Below are 16,103 nucleotides of genomic sequence, written 5' to 3' on the forward strand. Positions count from 1 at the left end.
ACTAACTCACACACAACAGACAGACACAGACAGACACATTCACACAGAGACAGACAGACACAGACAGACAAACAGACACAGACAAGTTGGTATTGGAAACAAAAGCCCTCACATTCCACATCTCTCCTCTTTTCTTCCTGCGGTAATCCAAAGGCCTGATGCCTACGCACCATCTGAGTTCAGATTAACTCAAAGATAAGACTTGAGCTTACAACTAGATTTAAAAATGCACATTTTTATGAGGAATTATATGCATTAACTGGCTGACTTATTCTGCGAACAAACGGCTTTAGTTCCACTGTGTAATGCACATGAGCTTCGCAGACTGGAATGCAGTCGGGAAAAAGGGGCAACGCGAAAAAGACAGACAACCATGTCCAAACTCACAGCAGTGTCTGGAAATCACATCACCAAACGGACCACGCAGATCACTCTGTGTCATCACCAATTCAGGGGTGCATTGCTCAAAACCAAAGTTGCTTACTACATTAGCTACTTTGTTGTTTTCAATGCATTTTCCCATTGGCAACTACCGAAGTTGCTAACAGGCTAACAACTTCTCTGTTGAGAAATGCACCCCAGACATCCACCCAACTGAGACTGAGCCATGACAGCAGAGATCAGACGCAGTTTCACACTAGACTCTTGACACAGTTTTCCAGAAGATGTCTGGGAGTATTTTCCCATGGCTAAGTACTAAGTAAGCTATTTGGTTTAGTTAAGCAGCTTATCGTTTGCGGAATCATCATCAAATACTAAAACAAATACTGGTACTGCAAACATCACAAAGCTTTGCAAAATGATTGCATGGATAGATGTAACTATGTATGCAGTCACTGTGTGCCTTCACTTCAAAGAAATGTACATTGCTTAAACAAGTATGGCTGGCCAGTCAGCAAGATTCGCAATAAAATAACTGAGGTCTTGTTTTATGTAAAATGTTATTTTCCATAAACGTTCAGGGTATAAGTCGAATGATCAATTTGAAGTGTGGTAAACTACTTAAACTAAAATGGAAAAATTCTATCTATGTGCAATATAAATCTTTCAACGCACACCTTTGGGGTGGTTTACTCATTACCCACACTGTCTATAAACCTGCAACAGAATGATGTCAAATGTTCCAGGATCTCCAAAATCGAATATATCACCACCTCTGTCATTTAAGGCTCTAAGGTACTGCTAAAAAAAGTCTACATCTGGATGCGGCCCCATCCTCCTCCTAGTCTCCCTGCCTGCATTTAAATGCTTTCCCTGATCATTTTCCACACCATGTATCTGAAATAAGCACTACTGTGGGTGTGTTCCAATATGCAACCTTGCATCCGCCACTTGTGCTTGTGGCCTCGTACCAAGAAGTAATACATCGTGATGACATCACTGACAACAGCATTATATTTCAATATCTCGCAAAAGCTCAAGTGTAATGACATTTTCTCATCTACAAACCGGAAGGTAAATTAAGAATAGTCCCCCAAAAATTGTTGTGGCTAAACTGACAGCGGGGAAACTTAATCGTTTTCTCCACGGAGGCGGAGCATCAGCAAAACGTGAGGCCACAAGCCCAAGTGGAGGACGCAAGGTCGTATATTGGAATGCACCCTGTGTGTTACTTTCACCTAGTGCATTGTCAATCAGCCCTGGCCGACCTCCTCGCTCTACTCGCACATAAAGAGCCTGATTGTCAGGAGTGGAATGCCTTTAGCCGTTAAGAGACACACGCGCAAGCTCATGTGATCCACCGAGTCACTTTGCAGCCAGCAAGCCAGCCAGCCGCAGAGATGGAGGGAGGGACGGAAAGAAAGAGAGTGAGAGAGGGGGGGAGAGAAGAAACAACGAAGGAAGGATTAAGACAAAAAAGTGCTGTTCAAAAGTCTGCTTTCTATGGCACGACACTGCTATGAACTAGGTCAGGTGGCTACTGTTGGGCGAATCACTGGTGTATGGAAAAACTGTGATAAAAAAAATCTTTCTTTATTCACCGTTTATCAAAATGGTGCAACTCAAAAAAATAATACCTAGTTTTTCAAAAAATAATACTTTTTGAGCAAATTTACTACTTTTAACGCCATTAAATTTTGGCTTTTTAATTTATCACCTTTTAATACTTTTTAAAACCCTGCATAAACCCTGCCACTAGGCCACGGCTGCCCGTTATGTACCTGTCTTGAGGACTCATTATGATCTACTGGTTTGGAAACTGTAATTGTAAGCCAATTTGTGGCAGGGTTTTTGGTTTCTGAACCCTGGATTGACACCTCTGGTTGGGCTCGTGGCAATGTCTTGAGAGAGTATGCACACCAGAGAGTATTGCCCACAAGACAAAAAAGAGTGAGCTGAAAGGGAGGGGAGGAGGGTGGGGTAATATTCATTGAGAGAAGAGACAGAACATTCTGTGTTGTCAAAGTGTTAAACAGATGAAAAAAGTTGTGAAAAAATAAACCACTCACCACCACGTGAATTGTGTGTTGCTGGGATGCAAAAACCAAAATATCAGCGTGCAGTGCACAGCACAAGCAAAGGAAATAAAATAAATTTTAAAAAGAAAGAAAGAAGGAAGGGGGGGAAGAGAAAGACACCATGTGAAACCAAAGCAATCCAGCAAAAAACAACATTGACAATGACTTGAAGTGTTGAATTAAGCCATATTGAGCTGCCTGGAGCTATCAGCAAGCAAAATAAATGCAGGTGGCTTTAAGGATAGGTTAAGCCCACACAGTTGCTGCCCAGTCAGTGCCGGATTAGAAATTATTAGCTTTTACTGTTTGTTTACAACCAATTTAGAACTTAATTACCATCAATAATGCACATAGATGTTCACACAATGCACAGAAATATTCAGTAAAATATTAATTTCAGACCCAGCACTTTAAAAAGAAGTAGTAAGCAATAGTGTTAATATCAACAGCAGAGAAAACCACAACAAAAACACAATTTTCCTGTGAGTTTGCTTTTCAAGGTGAGATTATAACATGCAGTGTTATAAACCACATCCATTTGCAAGGTGATATAGAGTCAATCTGGAGTACGTTTCTCGAAAGTGTTGTTGCTAACCAAGTTAGCAACTTACTTGGTTGCAAATTGCAATGCACTTTCCAATTCAGCAACCTACTAAGTTGCTAACTGATTATTAGCAACGATGCTTTCGAGAAATGGGGTCCTGATCACAGAAAATAAAAATAAATAAATAAGCCAGCATTAGAATTTCCACTCAGTAGTAGGTTCCATAGCAGGGGTCAGGTGAGAGACATAAGGTAAGGTAAGGGGGGGTGAGGTAGGGGCAGGACGCAGGTGTCCAAATCTCAGTTCAGAAGTGAAAACTCTGCCACTTTTCCTTCCAATGCAGGTGACCTTGTCAGGTAATAACTGCCACTCCAAGCGCTCCCAGTGCACATCGATCAATGCTCCGACTTTAGAACCATTCGTAAATGATCAGCTCTCGTTTGTTTACCAATAGTGTACTGCTCGTATTTTTTAACCATATGCAGTATTTTCTTTTCAGAGGGTCAGGTTCAGTTTACGAACAAATCCATTATTACATTACATTACATTGCACTTAGCTGACGCTTTCATTTTATTCAAAGCGACTTACAACTATTATTTTTCAGGGTATTGGTTACAGTCCCTGGAGCAATGTGGGGTTAGGTGCCTTACTCAAGGGCACTTCAGCCATGGATGGAGATGTAGGGAGAGGTCAGGGGGGAATCGACCCGGCAACCCCTAGATTGAAAGACCAACTCTCTAACCACTCAGGGTATATACAGCAATGTTGAAGTCAAATTTAATACCATTAAATACCCCTTTTCACTACCTTTATTTTTTTTTTAAACCATCACGACATTCCGATTCCAGTATTAACAAGACATCTTTTGTAATTTCTACCTTCTAAACATTACATTACACTTTCGTGTTTTGCAAAAAGACGCCCGAAAGGCAGCAATGCGATTTCAGAATGCTGTTCAAAAGTCTGCTTTCTATGGCACGACTCTGCTATGAACTAGGTCAGGTGGCTACTGTTGGGTGAATCACTGGTGTATGGAAAAACTGTGATAAAAAAATCTTTCTTTATTCACTGTTTATCAAAATGGTGCAACTCAAAAAAATAATACCTAGTTTTTCAAAAAAATAATACTTTTTGAGCAAATTTACTACTTTTAAGGCCATTAAATTTTGACTTTTTAATTTATCACCTTTTAATACTTTTTAAAACCCTGCATACACCCTGCCACTAGGCCACGGCTGCCCGTTATGTACCTGTCTTGAGGACTCATTATGATCTACTGGTTTGGAAACTGCTATTGAAATCCAATTTGTGGCAGGGTTTTTGGTTTCTGAACCCTGGATTGACACCTCTGGTTGGGCTTGTGGCAATGTCTTGAGAGAGTATGCACACCAGAGAGTATTGCCCACCCATTTCAACCTAATGCTCCCTCTGCATTTCCTTCTGCTAGTTCCAGTTAGCCTGCCAATAACCCTTTAGCACAGTGGAACCTTTTATGAACAAACGCCCCCTAGGTCTCATCACAAGCCTAACAACACCCCCCTTAGTATTAAAAAATGACATGGACCAATGTCCCCCCCCATGGCAACTAAGCACCGCCCCCTCTCAGCTGTATCCTTCCCTACGCCTCCCCGGGGGAATGTACCACCCGCCCCCGTTGAGAAACTCTACTTTAGTAGGATGTGTGTGAATGTGTGTGTGTGTGTGTGTGTGTGTGTGTGTGTGTGTGTGTGTGTGTGTGTGTGTGTGTGTGTGTGTGTGTGTGTGTGTGTGTGTGTGTGTGTGTTACCGAGAAGGCCTGTGGCATGTAGGGCCGTCTCCTGGCCAGCTTCTTCCTGTCCCGCTCCAGCTTCTCCCTCTGGGCCAACTGCTGATAATACTCTATCAGCTTGTTGATCTGAGACAGAGAGAGAGAGAGAGAAAGAGAGAGAGAGAGAGAGAGAGAGAGAGAGAGAGAGAGAGAGAGAGAGAGAGAGAGAGATATGGACCGACAGACACACAGAAAGAGATGGAGAGAGAGAGAGAAAGAGAGAGACAGCCCGACAGAGAGAGAGAGAGGAGAGAGAGAGAGGAGAGAGAGAGAGAGACAAACAGAGACACGCAGACACACAGAGACACACACACACACACATCCATCATATTATCCAGCTGCTGACAGCACCTAATCAGCTTGTTCATCGTAAACACACACACACACACACCTCTGTCTTATCACGCAGCCTCTGACCGTACTCAATCAGCTTTCTGGTCTGAAACACACATACATACACCTCCATAATATCACACTGTTACACTGACAAGCAATGAATCTTGCTGCTGATCTTAACAACTCCTACATACATATACACACACCTGCATCATATCCTCCAGCTCTCCATAGAAATCAATCAAGTTGCTGATCTGAAACACACACACATGTACAGCCATCTATCTTACTAGCATCTATTACTTATGCTACGCTGTCAGCCTGTAGAGCTTAACATACACACTAAGGGTGGGCGATATATACCGTCTGCGAAGTTATCGTGAATGTTGTTTTGACGATGAGTAATTTTGCAATATCGAGATATTTTTATGAAGACGCTAAAATCAACAAAAGCGCTTTGACAGGACTCATTCAGACTGTGACGACAGCCAAGCCTTTCAGCCAATAGTAATGTAGTTGTGAACTGGAGAAAAAAAGTCTGTGACCCAATGAGCAGACAGCGCTGAGGGGGGCGGGCTGCAGCGTTTTGCCAGACAGGACAGGAGAGAGAAATTTCCGTGTCACTCGTGCACAGACAGCACTCTGAGCACTGCTGCTGCTGGGCACTGGAGGAGAGTTGCTGTTATCCAAATGGTGGATTTACATGAGGAATTCAACCACTAAACCAGCCATTGCATGGTGCTGAGGGCGTTTTGAAACTATGTGCTTTACTTAGCAACCGTCTGTGATTATGGAAAGCCAAATAGTTAGGAAGATAAATAGCTTTGTCTCTGGTCTGAGAAATCGCATGCTAGTTAGCGAACTAGGCTAAGCAATGTTGTTCTCTACAACTAGAGGGAAAGTGGAAAACAGCGATCCTAGCGGTTACGTTCCAAACACCAGGGTGATCCTATTGAAACTCCCATAGACAAGTTTTTAAAAAAATCCCACAAAGATATGACTTGGAACTATAACACCAGACACATTTTTCAGCGTACACAATAGCATGAACTACTACCTGTGAAAATCTCAAGTCATTTTTTGCCCTTTTAAGAAAAATAGAAATTGTGCCAATCTGGTCGGAAACGGACTACAGCTCCCAGCATGCTGTGCTTCGCGCCTCGTTGACAACACAGAGAAACAAACGAACGCGAACGAACGCAAGTTCTTCGCATATCTTCACATTCTTGTAATCCTATGAGTTCCACATTGTCTTCTTATTACACATATATACACGCGATCATTTTGGTATGGTTTTAAATTCTCTAGTAGATATGATGGCTTCTGTGGTGACGAGTAACCACCTCTCTGGCTCATGTTTGGCTATGCTAATTTGGCTATGCTAATTACATGGAGTAAACAAGCCACACATGCCAGTCAGTGTAGTTCTGTATTAGCTTTTTAAAGAATATTAAAATCAGCTCAGATCAGTGAAAAACCCAACATTTTACCACCTGGTTCGATAAAACGGGCCAACATGCCCATAATATGACTGCCACTACTTCTACTTCGTCGTCAGGGCCGAGATGTAATTTTTCAAAGAAAAAAAACATTCATTTGTTGCAGGGGGTTGGAACGTTGCCAGCAGGGGGCGATGAGATTACTTTCCCTCCCTATTAGTGGCTGTTACTCACTACTCAAACACCCACCTGCATACAGATGGCATAACTGCTTAGGTGGACAAGTACTGTTAAGTTAGACTGGTGCAGTGAGTTAAATTACAATGTGTGAAATTCAACACATGCAATTTGCAGCTGCCCTAGTTTCCTATCCATGTACTGTTTCCAGTCAAAAATGGCTGTCATCTAACAGAATCATAAGCAATACATTATAAAACTATTTTTTTATTTACATGGATATGTTTTCATGCCAAGTGATGAAGTATTACTTTACAGACCAGAGCATATGCATGTTATTAAATTCAAAAGCTTTTCAGCACAGCATTTCTCCCAACTCTCTGTCCCTCCCCAGTTACAACACAAATGCAGCACTACTACCTCCAGTGCAGAATTGAAATTTGTCTGGAATCATGCACAAATAATAGACAGCATAAATGTGTAGCTTTGTTATACTGCCATGCTTTGTGATGTAGCCTAGTGTAGATATGCCATCATTTATGCAGACCTCTTGGTAACATGCAGTTTAGGCTACATAGGCCTACAAATTATCTGCTTTACTCACCCTGCCCTGCCAAATTCCTATACAGTAAAATTCAAACACATTGATTACCCCCCCCCCCCCTCCTGAAATAGGCCCTACTGGTTTTTGCAAGTGTTTTTTGGAAATTATCGTCAACTTATCGTTATCGTGAAAATTCTAAAACTTATCGAGATATTTTTTTTTGCCCATATCGCCCACCCCTAACATACGCACACACTTACTTGCACGCATGAACGCACACGCACATGCACACACACACTTTCGGGCACGGACAGACATGCACACTCACACATGCACACGCGCAAACACACATACACACACACCACTTTCACACACATCATAATAGCAACCCAGATTTAACGAAAAGGCTAAGGTCCTTGCTCATGTTACAGGTTGAAAGAAAGAAAGAAAGAAAGAAAGAAAGAAAGAAAGAAAGAAAGAAAGAAAGAAAGAAATGGCAGGAAAGTAAGATGACGATGAGGGAGAGAAACGAAACCATGAGGAGAGGTGCCTGAGGCATACGGAGGAGTGGCACAACATCATAAGACAGACAATTGCTACGTGTACATGATGTTTTTTAATCGGATCTAATAGATCGGATTTAAGTAGATCGGATTAAGAGTTATTTTGCGACGTGTATACATGGCAATTTCACTTAAATGCGATTAAACGTCTGGGGAAAATAAAGCATTGCGATTGGACTGAGGACGCACGTGCTGAGTGAGCCAAATAAGGCGTGGGGGCGTGGTCGCCAAACCTCCGGGGAACTACTGGGACACAAGCTTATCTTCAGCCCGAAAATGAATTCCCTCAGTGGACTCAAGGCTGGTAAAATCCCCTTTGGGTCTGGTTCTTTCAAATGCTAGTTAGCACCCTCCTAGCTTAGAAAAACGAACTGGTGAAAGGGTGATGTGGAGTAACTTTGTTGTGCTTAATTACTTCGTGGGGCACTTTTACATAAATATATGGAAGCCACAACATTTATAGTCGCTTAGGGACTTTAAATTAAGCAAAACTTTCATGTGAAAATCAACAGGAAGTGCCGCCATCTTTTTCTCACTGACAAAGAGCACGGGCTCTTGGCGCCATCGTGTGGTCAACGAGCATGCGTGGAACGACCGGATTTATTGTAATTCTGATTAAAAGGTTACATGACAGAGGAACGTGTTTAATCGGATTTAAAAGAGGAATAAACCACCCACTTTAATCGGACTTAAGTTTAAATCGGAATAAACTTAAATCCTGTTCGGTAAGTGTTTACATGATGTTTTTAAAGTGGAATTAAGTTTTAATGAGATTTAAAGTGAGTTAAATCGGATTTAAATGCCTCATGTAAACGTACCAAATGTCACGGCCTTACAGCTTATGGCTACTAATGGAAAGAGGGAATGTACCATACCTTTGACTGGCGAATCTCTGAACATATCCTGCCAATATACTTAGCCTCACACTGTAATACTGAGCCCAAGGCAGCACATCTGAGTTCAATGCCTCCACTACACTCAGATGCTGGGGTACTGTAGGATCTGACAACTGATTATTAATTACATATTAACTTGATAATTCATTACAAATGCCTGAGAACTGCTCTGAATCCCTACAAACTGTCAAATGTCAATTGGCTGCAAATAACAAGAGACATGTGAGCAGCACACATATAGTGATTCATCAAAGCCTTTTGCCCATAAGATTTTTTTTAACAGAATTGCCAACACTGTTAAAGGTAAATATGCATAAGCTTAGATGCTGCACAGTCTTGAAGTCTCTAGTTGCACAGATGCAGCTCCCAGTCTAAATGGGTTAAAACAAACATTTTCATTTCATTTAACAATCCTCACTCTACTTGCAATAAAAAAAATAGTCAAAAGTGACTGTTGCAGGACTGCGGTTGCAGGGCTACGGCTACACTTTGTGACAGGAGTGGTCAGAAAGTTGTCACAAGTTGCAAACAGTGGTACAACTTCTCATTTCCGCAGGGGAAAAAATGCTGAATACTGTACATTGCAAGTCATGTTGCCTATTGCCGCTTTCATAACGTGTATCCACAGTAGCCCACAGAGCTCTTATTCATCTGAATGAAACCTACCCTTTGTGTATGCGGGTTCTCTGGTTCTTGCCATCCTCCACTGGCTGCAGGCAAACAGACAGAGAGCAACATCAGAAACAAATCTCTTGGAAATAAAATGCAGGGTTTCTCCCTGCATGTTACATTCAAGACGGCCACCTTGACAACAACCACCCCACCACCTTGATTAGATCCCCACAAACACACAACACTTTTTAAAAAGTGAATGTAATTTATAAAAAAATGCACAAGTTACTTAATTTTGGAGGGTTTTTTTTTCCAAATCATATGTCATGATATGACACTGCACAACATGGTCTGTCTAGCGATGATAGTCACATGTCTCTGTCACCCCCCCACCACCTTGACTAACTAACTTTCTGCAGGAAATACTGAAAATGTATGCACAACAGCAAGCAAGTACAGAGAGTCAGTAAACGCCTAAAATAGCCAGAGTTATACTAGGCAACAACAATGGGATTACAGGAAGACAGTACATGTTTAGGAGGTGCAGCTACTGCCACTGCTACTGCACCCACCGACAGACTTGTCTGCCATGCCCACGTCCCTTGAGGTCCAGCGACAGAACCCACAGGCCAGATAGTAGGCCTTCTTCATGGTGGTCTTGGTGGGGTCGTCGGGAAGGGGTGCGGGTATGTTAGTGGCTCGAGTGGACAGAGTATGCATGCAACATGGGCAGTCAAAGCAGTTGGCACACCTGGGAAACGAGAAGGGGCACTGTCAACAACACCGCACTGGGCCACATCATACTCATATTCCATATAAGATTATCTCTATGACACGTGAGATTGAAAGGACAACCTGTTCTTTTTTAACTTTGCCTCTGCTGAAGGCATGTTTTCCAGGCAACTGGGGCAGTAGTGTGAATCCACCTAAGCACAAATGAGATGATTATAGTCAATAGGCTTATGACATAGTAATTACACCAAAACAACACGCTATAGAACACGAATGGCTTTCACGTTGGAGTTATTGAAATATGCGTTTATTGTAGCTCTGTCAGAAGAGCTGATCTGTAAATATGGCTAGGAACGTATAGCGTTTTGTGAGCAATTTACAAATGGTATATTGCGAGCCAGCTGACAAGCATTGCTGTGTTTTTATTCGGGTGTGGTAGCTAGCTAGCTAGTTAGCAAGCTAAGCCAGTTTGCATTATCCGATGCTTCAATAAGCTCATCGCTTGACTACTCCAATCCAAACTACAAGATAAGTCTAACTACATCTAACGGATTTAGCATAAGAACATGGGAAATAAATCCGACCACTCAAGCCAAATAGCTTGGCTTTATTATCTTCATTCACTAGCTAGTTAGCAAGGGATAACTGCAAAATTAGCATGATGGTCATGATTGACAATCAAAGCAGCCAATAGAATAGCTGCTCAGTGACAAAACAGATGAACAGACATATAATAGCACCAATGGGTTCAAAGAACTGAAACTGCGGAGCGGAATATGGGCGGGCACATGTGTCAAACTACAGTAACTCGCCTCATCACACCGGAAAACTAGCAACAGTTCTGTTTGAAGGGAATATCACAGCTACTTACTTCGTGTGACACACATTCCAATGAACGCAGTTCGCTGCAATAACGACAAAAGTACAGTTGAGATAATGGGGATCGGATCTTTTTCTCTCCACGAACTAGGTAGAGCACCCTTTCTGGTTGCAGAAGGGACGCCATCTCTAAACAGACTGGTCCTCCACGTCCCCGACGTAAAGCCTGAGATATATTCTAGTAAGGGGAGATAGAACAGGTACATAGAAATTAACGGTGAAGATTCGTAACGCAAATATGGCGTCTACCCGCCTTTCTGGTAACAAGAGCCAATGTGCCTGCTGAGCTGCGTTGACAGTGATCCAATCATCTGGCTGCATCGGCGCACGCGAAATTATGCACATGCTCAGTTGTGAAAAGCCGTTGCTCTCGTGCCGTTATGGAACTACTGCGCCTGCGCTCTGTCAAAAAAAACCGTGAGAAAAGTGGCTCAAAAAGCTTTATTTTGACTCGTATGACACAACCAAGTAGTCTAGGTTGATCAGTTTTTCACGGTCGTTTCAACCATATGGTTTTCACAACCGCTGGGTTCCCCTCCGTCCTATACTCAGTTTCCCCATTCATTTTTCCCATTGACTCTCAGATCTGGTCTACTTAATCGCGAAATAGCACCCCGGAGGCGTCACCAAGATGGCCGCCATATGTCCCCTCTCATTCTAGAATCTCTCTGGTAAAGCTGTGCGTGCGTCACTTTCTCCAAAAGATAAAGCTCAATAGCGCTCCTAGTGTCAAGTCTGCGATCTGTCTTTGTTACCACTTAGTAAAAAAAAAGTTAGGCCTGGTTGAATTTTAGGGAAATCACATTTTGTTCAGATAAGCTGACAATTAGACAGGCACCGTCTTTAAAAGGCTATATAAACTTGTCTATTTTCTCCAAAGTCATAGCACTGCCCTCCCTCGGCCTCGACACATAACATTGAGTACGTCTTAATATGCGACCTTGCCTCCTCCACTTGCCTCCTCCACTTGCTTCTCGTCATGATGACATCACTGACAACAGCATTTGTATTTCAATATCTTGCAAAAGCTCAATTGTAAAGTCTTTTTCTCATTTGAAATTGGGATGGTGAATGAAAAACAGTCCCTCAAAACTTGTTGTGGCGAGGCTGACAGCTGGGAAACTTTATTGTTTTCTCCACGGATGAGGGGCCAGGAGGCGGGACGAGGAGACAAGCACAAGTGGAGGAGGCAAGGTCACATATTGGGATGCACAAAGGACGATTCTACATTCAAACAAGCTGCTAGTAAAAAAAACAGGACAGTCTGGTTGGAACCCCCAGCCATCTGTAGCCCCGCCCCCTCTCAGCTGTAACCCTCTCAACGCCCCTCTAGACCTCCCCAACGCCCCCTGGGGGGCTGTACGCCCCCGTTGAGAAACACTAATTTAAAGCACTGAGATAAAAAGCCTGACAGTTTTATAGGCTAGCTCATCAGACAGGACCAACCCATTCTGCTGTCTTGATATTTATTCTTCTCTGTGGTAATTTTCATTGCAATTGAGAAACTCCTCGAGACTACTTGCCCAAAAATATTTCTAGTAAGTGAACTGTTACTTTATTAATTTGATGCTTTAATGATATATAGGTATATAGTAGGCTATAACAGAAATGATAATGCAAATTAGGCAAGGCTTGTAAAGAAAGTGTAGGCACATGCACTCTTTAATCTCTAATGTTAAAAATACCTGATGCAGGTTTGATGCTGATTTTATGCATTTAATATGATGATTTTCATGCATCACTTTTTTTTCCACAGGGGAAGCAGAACACTCACAGATCCCAATGGCAACAAAACGTGTAAATCATACAATTTACTTTAATTACATTTAATTGAGGCGTTATAATTTGCATTTTGTGTATAGCATATGTAACCTTTTTTAATTTCCTCAATATCACTGCTGGCACAGATAATAATCTAAGTCTAAATAATATTTTAAATAATGTATCATGTCATAAATGCGTTACATAAGCTTTTTTTTTAAACTCAATATCCACTGTCATACAGAAAATAAACTACCGGTACTACTAATCAATAATAATTTAAATGATTTATCATGTGAAGGACCCAAAGGTTGGGGACCTGATTGAGTTCTTCAGGGAGGGATACCAGCACTGGGCTGTGTATATCGGATATGGTTATGTCGTTCACCTGACAAAGAGTGAGTAATGATGACTGTTAGTCAAATGTTGGGTTTTTCTTGTCTTCTTGTTTCTGTGATGTAGCCACTCACATGCAGGGTGCGATTTAGCCAAGAAAAAAACAGAAGGGGATATTTAAAAATTGAAGAAATATCAATGGTATCGCACTAAACTGCTGCTACAGTCATGCGGAAAAAGTGAAGAAATCAAAACCAGAAGCGGGGACACCCCCAGCCCCCTTACAAATCGCTCCCATCTGATACGCATGTTCAAACAAGACCAACCTCAGCACACATTTACTCTTCATTTAAATGTTAAAAAATACTCCTAGCTGATGTTCTTACAATACTTAACAGTGTCTTAATAGTTGTGGCTTAGAAGTAACACTTTTACATACATGAATAGGTGGGAAATCTTTCATGTACATCTGTACTTCTGAATTACCTCTCACAGACGACATCATTAGCTGCAAGCCCTACGCTGGTCTCTGGGGGGTGCCAAATCCTACACGGTTTACATTACACCACATACACTTCGCTGACACTTTTATTCAAAGCGAGTTACAGTTATTTACAAGGTAGGCCTATAGGTTATAGGTTCCCTGGAGCGATGTGGGATGAGGGGCCCTGTTCAAGGCGTTGTGTCGAGCTGTAGGCCTACCAGAAAACCGGCAGTTGAAAAGAGTCTTCAGGGGCAGAGCTATAGGGAGAGAAAGCAGGGCATTTGCCCCCCGGTCCCAGGACCCTCCCGTATTGGGTGGTGGGGCCCTATTAAGACCTTGGCACGCTGTACAGTATAGTGGGTGGTGGTGGTGGTGGGGGTAGGGGGGGTGTCTGTGTGCAATTGCCATGCCAGTTAACACACTGCCTTTGTGTTCTGCCAAACTCTTCAGATGAAGACGCAGGGAGCTGGTTCTTCGGCAGTCTGTGGGCGGATGACAAAGCCTTTGTGAGGGAGCAACGACTGACAGAGGTTGCGGGATCCGACAAGTGGCAAGTCAACAACCTTCTGGACGACAAGTACACGCCACGCTCGCCCAGCGAGATCGCTAAGAAAGCAGCAAGCAAGGTGGGCAAGAAGATGCCCTACAGCTTCAGTCAGTGGAACTGTGAACACTTTGCCACTGACCTGCGATATGGCAAGGCCAAGTCACGCCAGGTGAGTAGAGCAGCAGAGTACACACACACACACACACACACACACACACACACACACACACACACACACACACACACACACACACACACACACACACACACACACACACACACACACATGCATGCACACACACACACACGACACACATTAAGACAAGACAAAGTCCAGGGAAAAAAACATATTGTTCAAACATATCCTGGGCTGGGAGTTAAGGTAGACAAGAATATAACAATGAGCAAGAAGTGTTGTCAAGTAAGTCTTCGATGAAATATTGGAAGTGAAAAGAAAAAGGCATGCAGGATCTGGCCTGATTTCTTATCACATTGTGTATTCTTCACTACAAAGGCAAAGTGCAGTAACTATTCTGTCAAAATTGAGTTTGAATTGAAAATGGTCTTCATCACGCCTCCTTTATCTTTGGACAAAGCCTTATCATGGTCCAAATGTGTTCCGTTTGAGAGATATTGCGATGTGAAATTTGCTGTCAGATAATCTAATACCAAGGCTTTGAAGTCATTTTTCTCAGTTTCATTGTTGTTGTACAGTAGTTACTGCATTTTGCCTTTTTAGGGCAGTATTGAGAGTTGGGGCCTTTTTAGGGCAGTATTGAGAGAGAGGTGGGGCCTTTTTAGGGCAGTATTGAGAGAGAGGTGGGGCCTTTTTAGGGCAGTATTGAGAGGTGGGGCCTTTCAGATGACCTCATCCTGTCCGGCCAGGCGAAAGCTGTCACTGGCCCTGCAGTCTCTATGCCAGTGGTTTTCAAAGTGGGGGCCGGGGACCCCTGGGGGGGCTGCGAGGGGATGCCAGGGGGGCCGCGGAAGGTTGGCAGGAAAAATATAGCCAAATAAAATGAATAATTTAATCAATTGAATAGCTTATGAAGCCAACATAAACAAAAATAAGCTAAACAATCTTCTTTACAATGTAGGCTATTATGCTTTCTGTAGTACTTGTATGGGTTTAAGAATGCATCAACTTCATTGAGTTGTGAAACCGGGTGCGCAGAAAAAAATAGCGTGTCACAGCCCATGTAAAGGGGGCCTTGGCTGGTATCCACCGGTATATGGGGGGCTTTGTCATGGTAAAGATTGGGAACCCCTGCTCTATGCGCTGTATTCATCCTTTTGTATAGAGAGATGTTTTTGGTTTTGGTTATGTTGCCGCAATAAAACTTTTATTCCTTTAATCAATGACAATGAACAATTGAATCTGAATCCTGCTTTACATTATCTTTCACTTAATGTCATTGAATGATATTATTTTACATTTTATTTTACACAGTCATATGTAATTATAAAATATTTTTACTTATTTTTTACTTATAAAATATTTTTTCTTATGCAGACGTGATAGGCCTATGTAATTATAAAATAATATTTTACATTTTATATTACACAAACATAATATTTAATTATAAAACAATATTTTACATGTTATTTTACAAGCAGACATAATATTTGATTATTAAAATGCTACTTTACATGCAGGGTGAGGAGGTCGAGAAACTGCAAGCTGTGGCGGCAGGGGCCGCCATTCTGGGCCTGTTGGGAGCTGCGGCATCCACCTTGTCTGGAGGCCACGAGGAAGAGAAGAAGCCCAACTGCCAATACAACTACCAATATCAACAGCCATATTATTACCAACAGCCATATTATCACGACAGCTATTACTATTACTACTGATACACAGTAAAAAAAATATATATATATGGTGATAATTCAACATAGACAGAAAAAAATGAAGTGTTAATCCAACACAGAGAGGTGAAGATGTTCAATTGACTCATGGTTGAATTAACACTATACTTTTTTTTTACT

The 16,103-nt window shown here is 42.2% G+C and overlaps 2 protein-coding genes across 5 annotated transcripts in view; one reads left to right on the plus strand and one right to left on the minus strand.

Annotated features, from left to right (window-relative positions):
• Nucleotides 1-11,660, minus strand: part of dctn4 (dynactin 4) — a 41,328-nt gene extending 29,668 nt beyond the window's left edge. Inside the window, exons 1-8 of one of the 4 annotated variants that reach the window (XM_063190136.1) lie at nt 10,982-11,660; nt 10,234-10,304; nt 9,951-10,129; nt 9,433-9,476; nt 5,354-5,401; nt 5,203-5,250; nt 4,791-4,898; nt 2,451-2,471 (exon numbers count right to left, since the gene is read on the minus strand). In XM_063190136.1, coding sequence (XP_063046206.1) covers nt 2,451-2,471; nt 4,791-4,898; nt 5,203-5,250; nt 5,354-5,401; nt 9,433-9,476; nt 9,951-10,129; nt 10,234-10,304; nt 10,982-11,116 — 654 coding nt within the window. In that variant the 5' untranslated portion in view covers nt 11,117-11,660. The remainder of the gene's footprint in view (nt 1-2,450; nt 2,472-4,790; nt 4,899-5,202; nt 5,251-5,353; nt 5,402-9,432; nt 9,477-9,950; nt 10,130-10,233; nt 10,305-10,981) is intronic. The other 3 variants (XM_063190137.1, XM_063190138.1, XM_063190139.1) reach the window with 3 other exon arrangements.
• A 1,373-nt stretch (nt 11,661-13,033) lies between these two features.
• On the plus strand, nt 13,034-15,968 carry LOC134439951 (phospholipase A and acyltransferase 2-like). Its single transcript, XM_063189878.1, has 3 exons — nt 13,034-13,148; nt 14,021-14,286; nt 15,789-15,968. Exons 1-3 carry the CDS (start codon nt 13,034-13,036, stop codon nt 15,966-15,968), a joined length of 561 nt encoding a protein of 186 aa, XP_063045948.1.
• The last annotated feature ends 135 nt before the right edge of the window (nt 15,969-16,103 follow it).

Source organism: Engraulis encrasicolus, chromosome 23, assembly GCF_034702125.1.
Source record: "Engraulis encrasicolus isolate BLACKSEA-1 chromosome 23, IST_EnEncr_1.0, whole genome shotgun sequence".
Lineage (NCBI taxonomy): Eukaryota > Metazoa > Chordata > Actinopteri > Clupeiformes > Engraulidae > Engraulis > Engraulis encrasicolus.

Coding starts and splice junctions, on each gene's coding strand:
- LOC134439951 (XM_063189878.1), top strand. CDS start 13,034: ATGATTTATCATGTGAAGGACCCAAAGGTTGGGGACCTGATTGAGTTC. Junction 13,149..14,020: donor TGTCGTTCACCTGACAAAGA/GTGAGTAATGAT, acceptor CAAACTCTTCAG/ATGAAGACGCAGGGAGCTGG. Junction 14,287..15,788: donor GCAAGGCCAAGTCACGCCAG/GTGAGTAGAGCA, acceptor GAGGAGGTCGAG/AAACTGCAAGCTGTGGCGGC.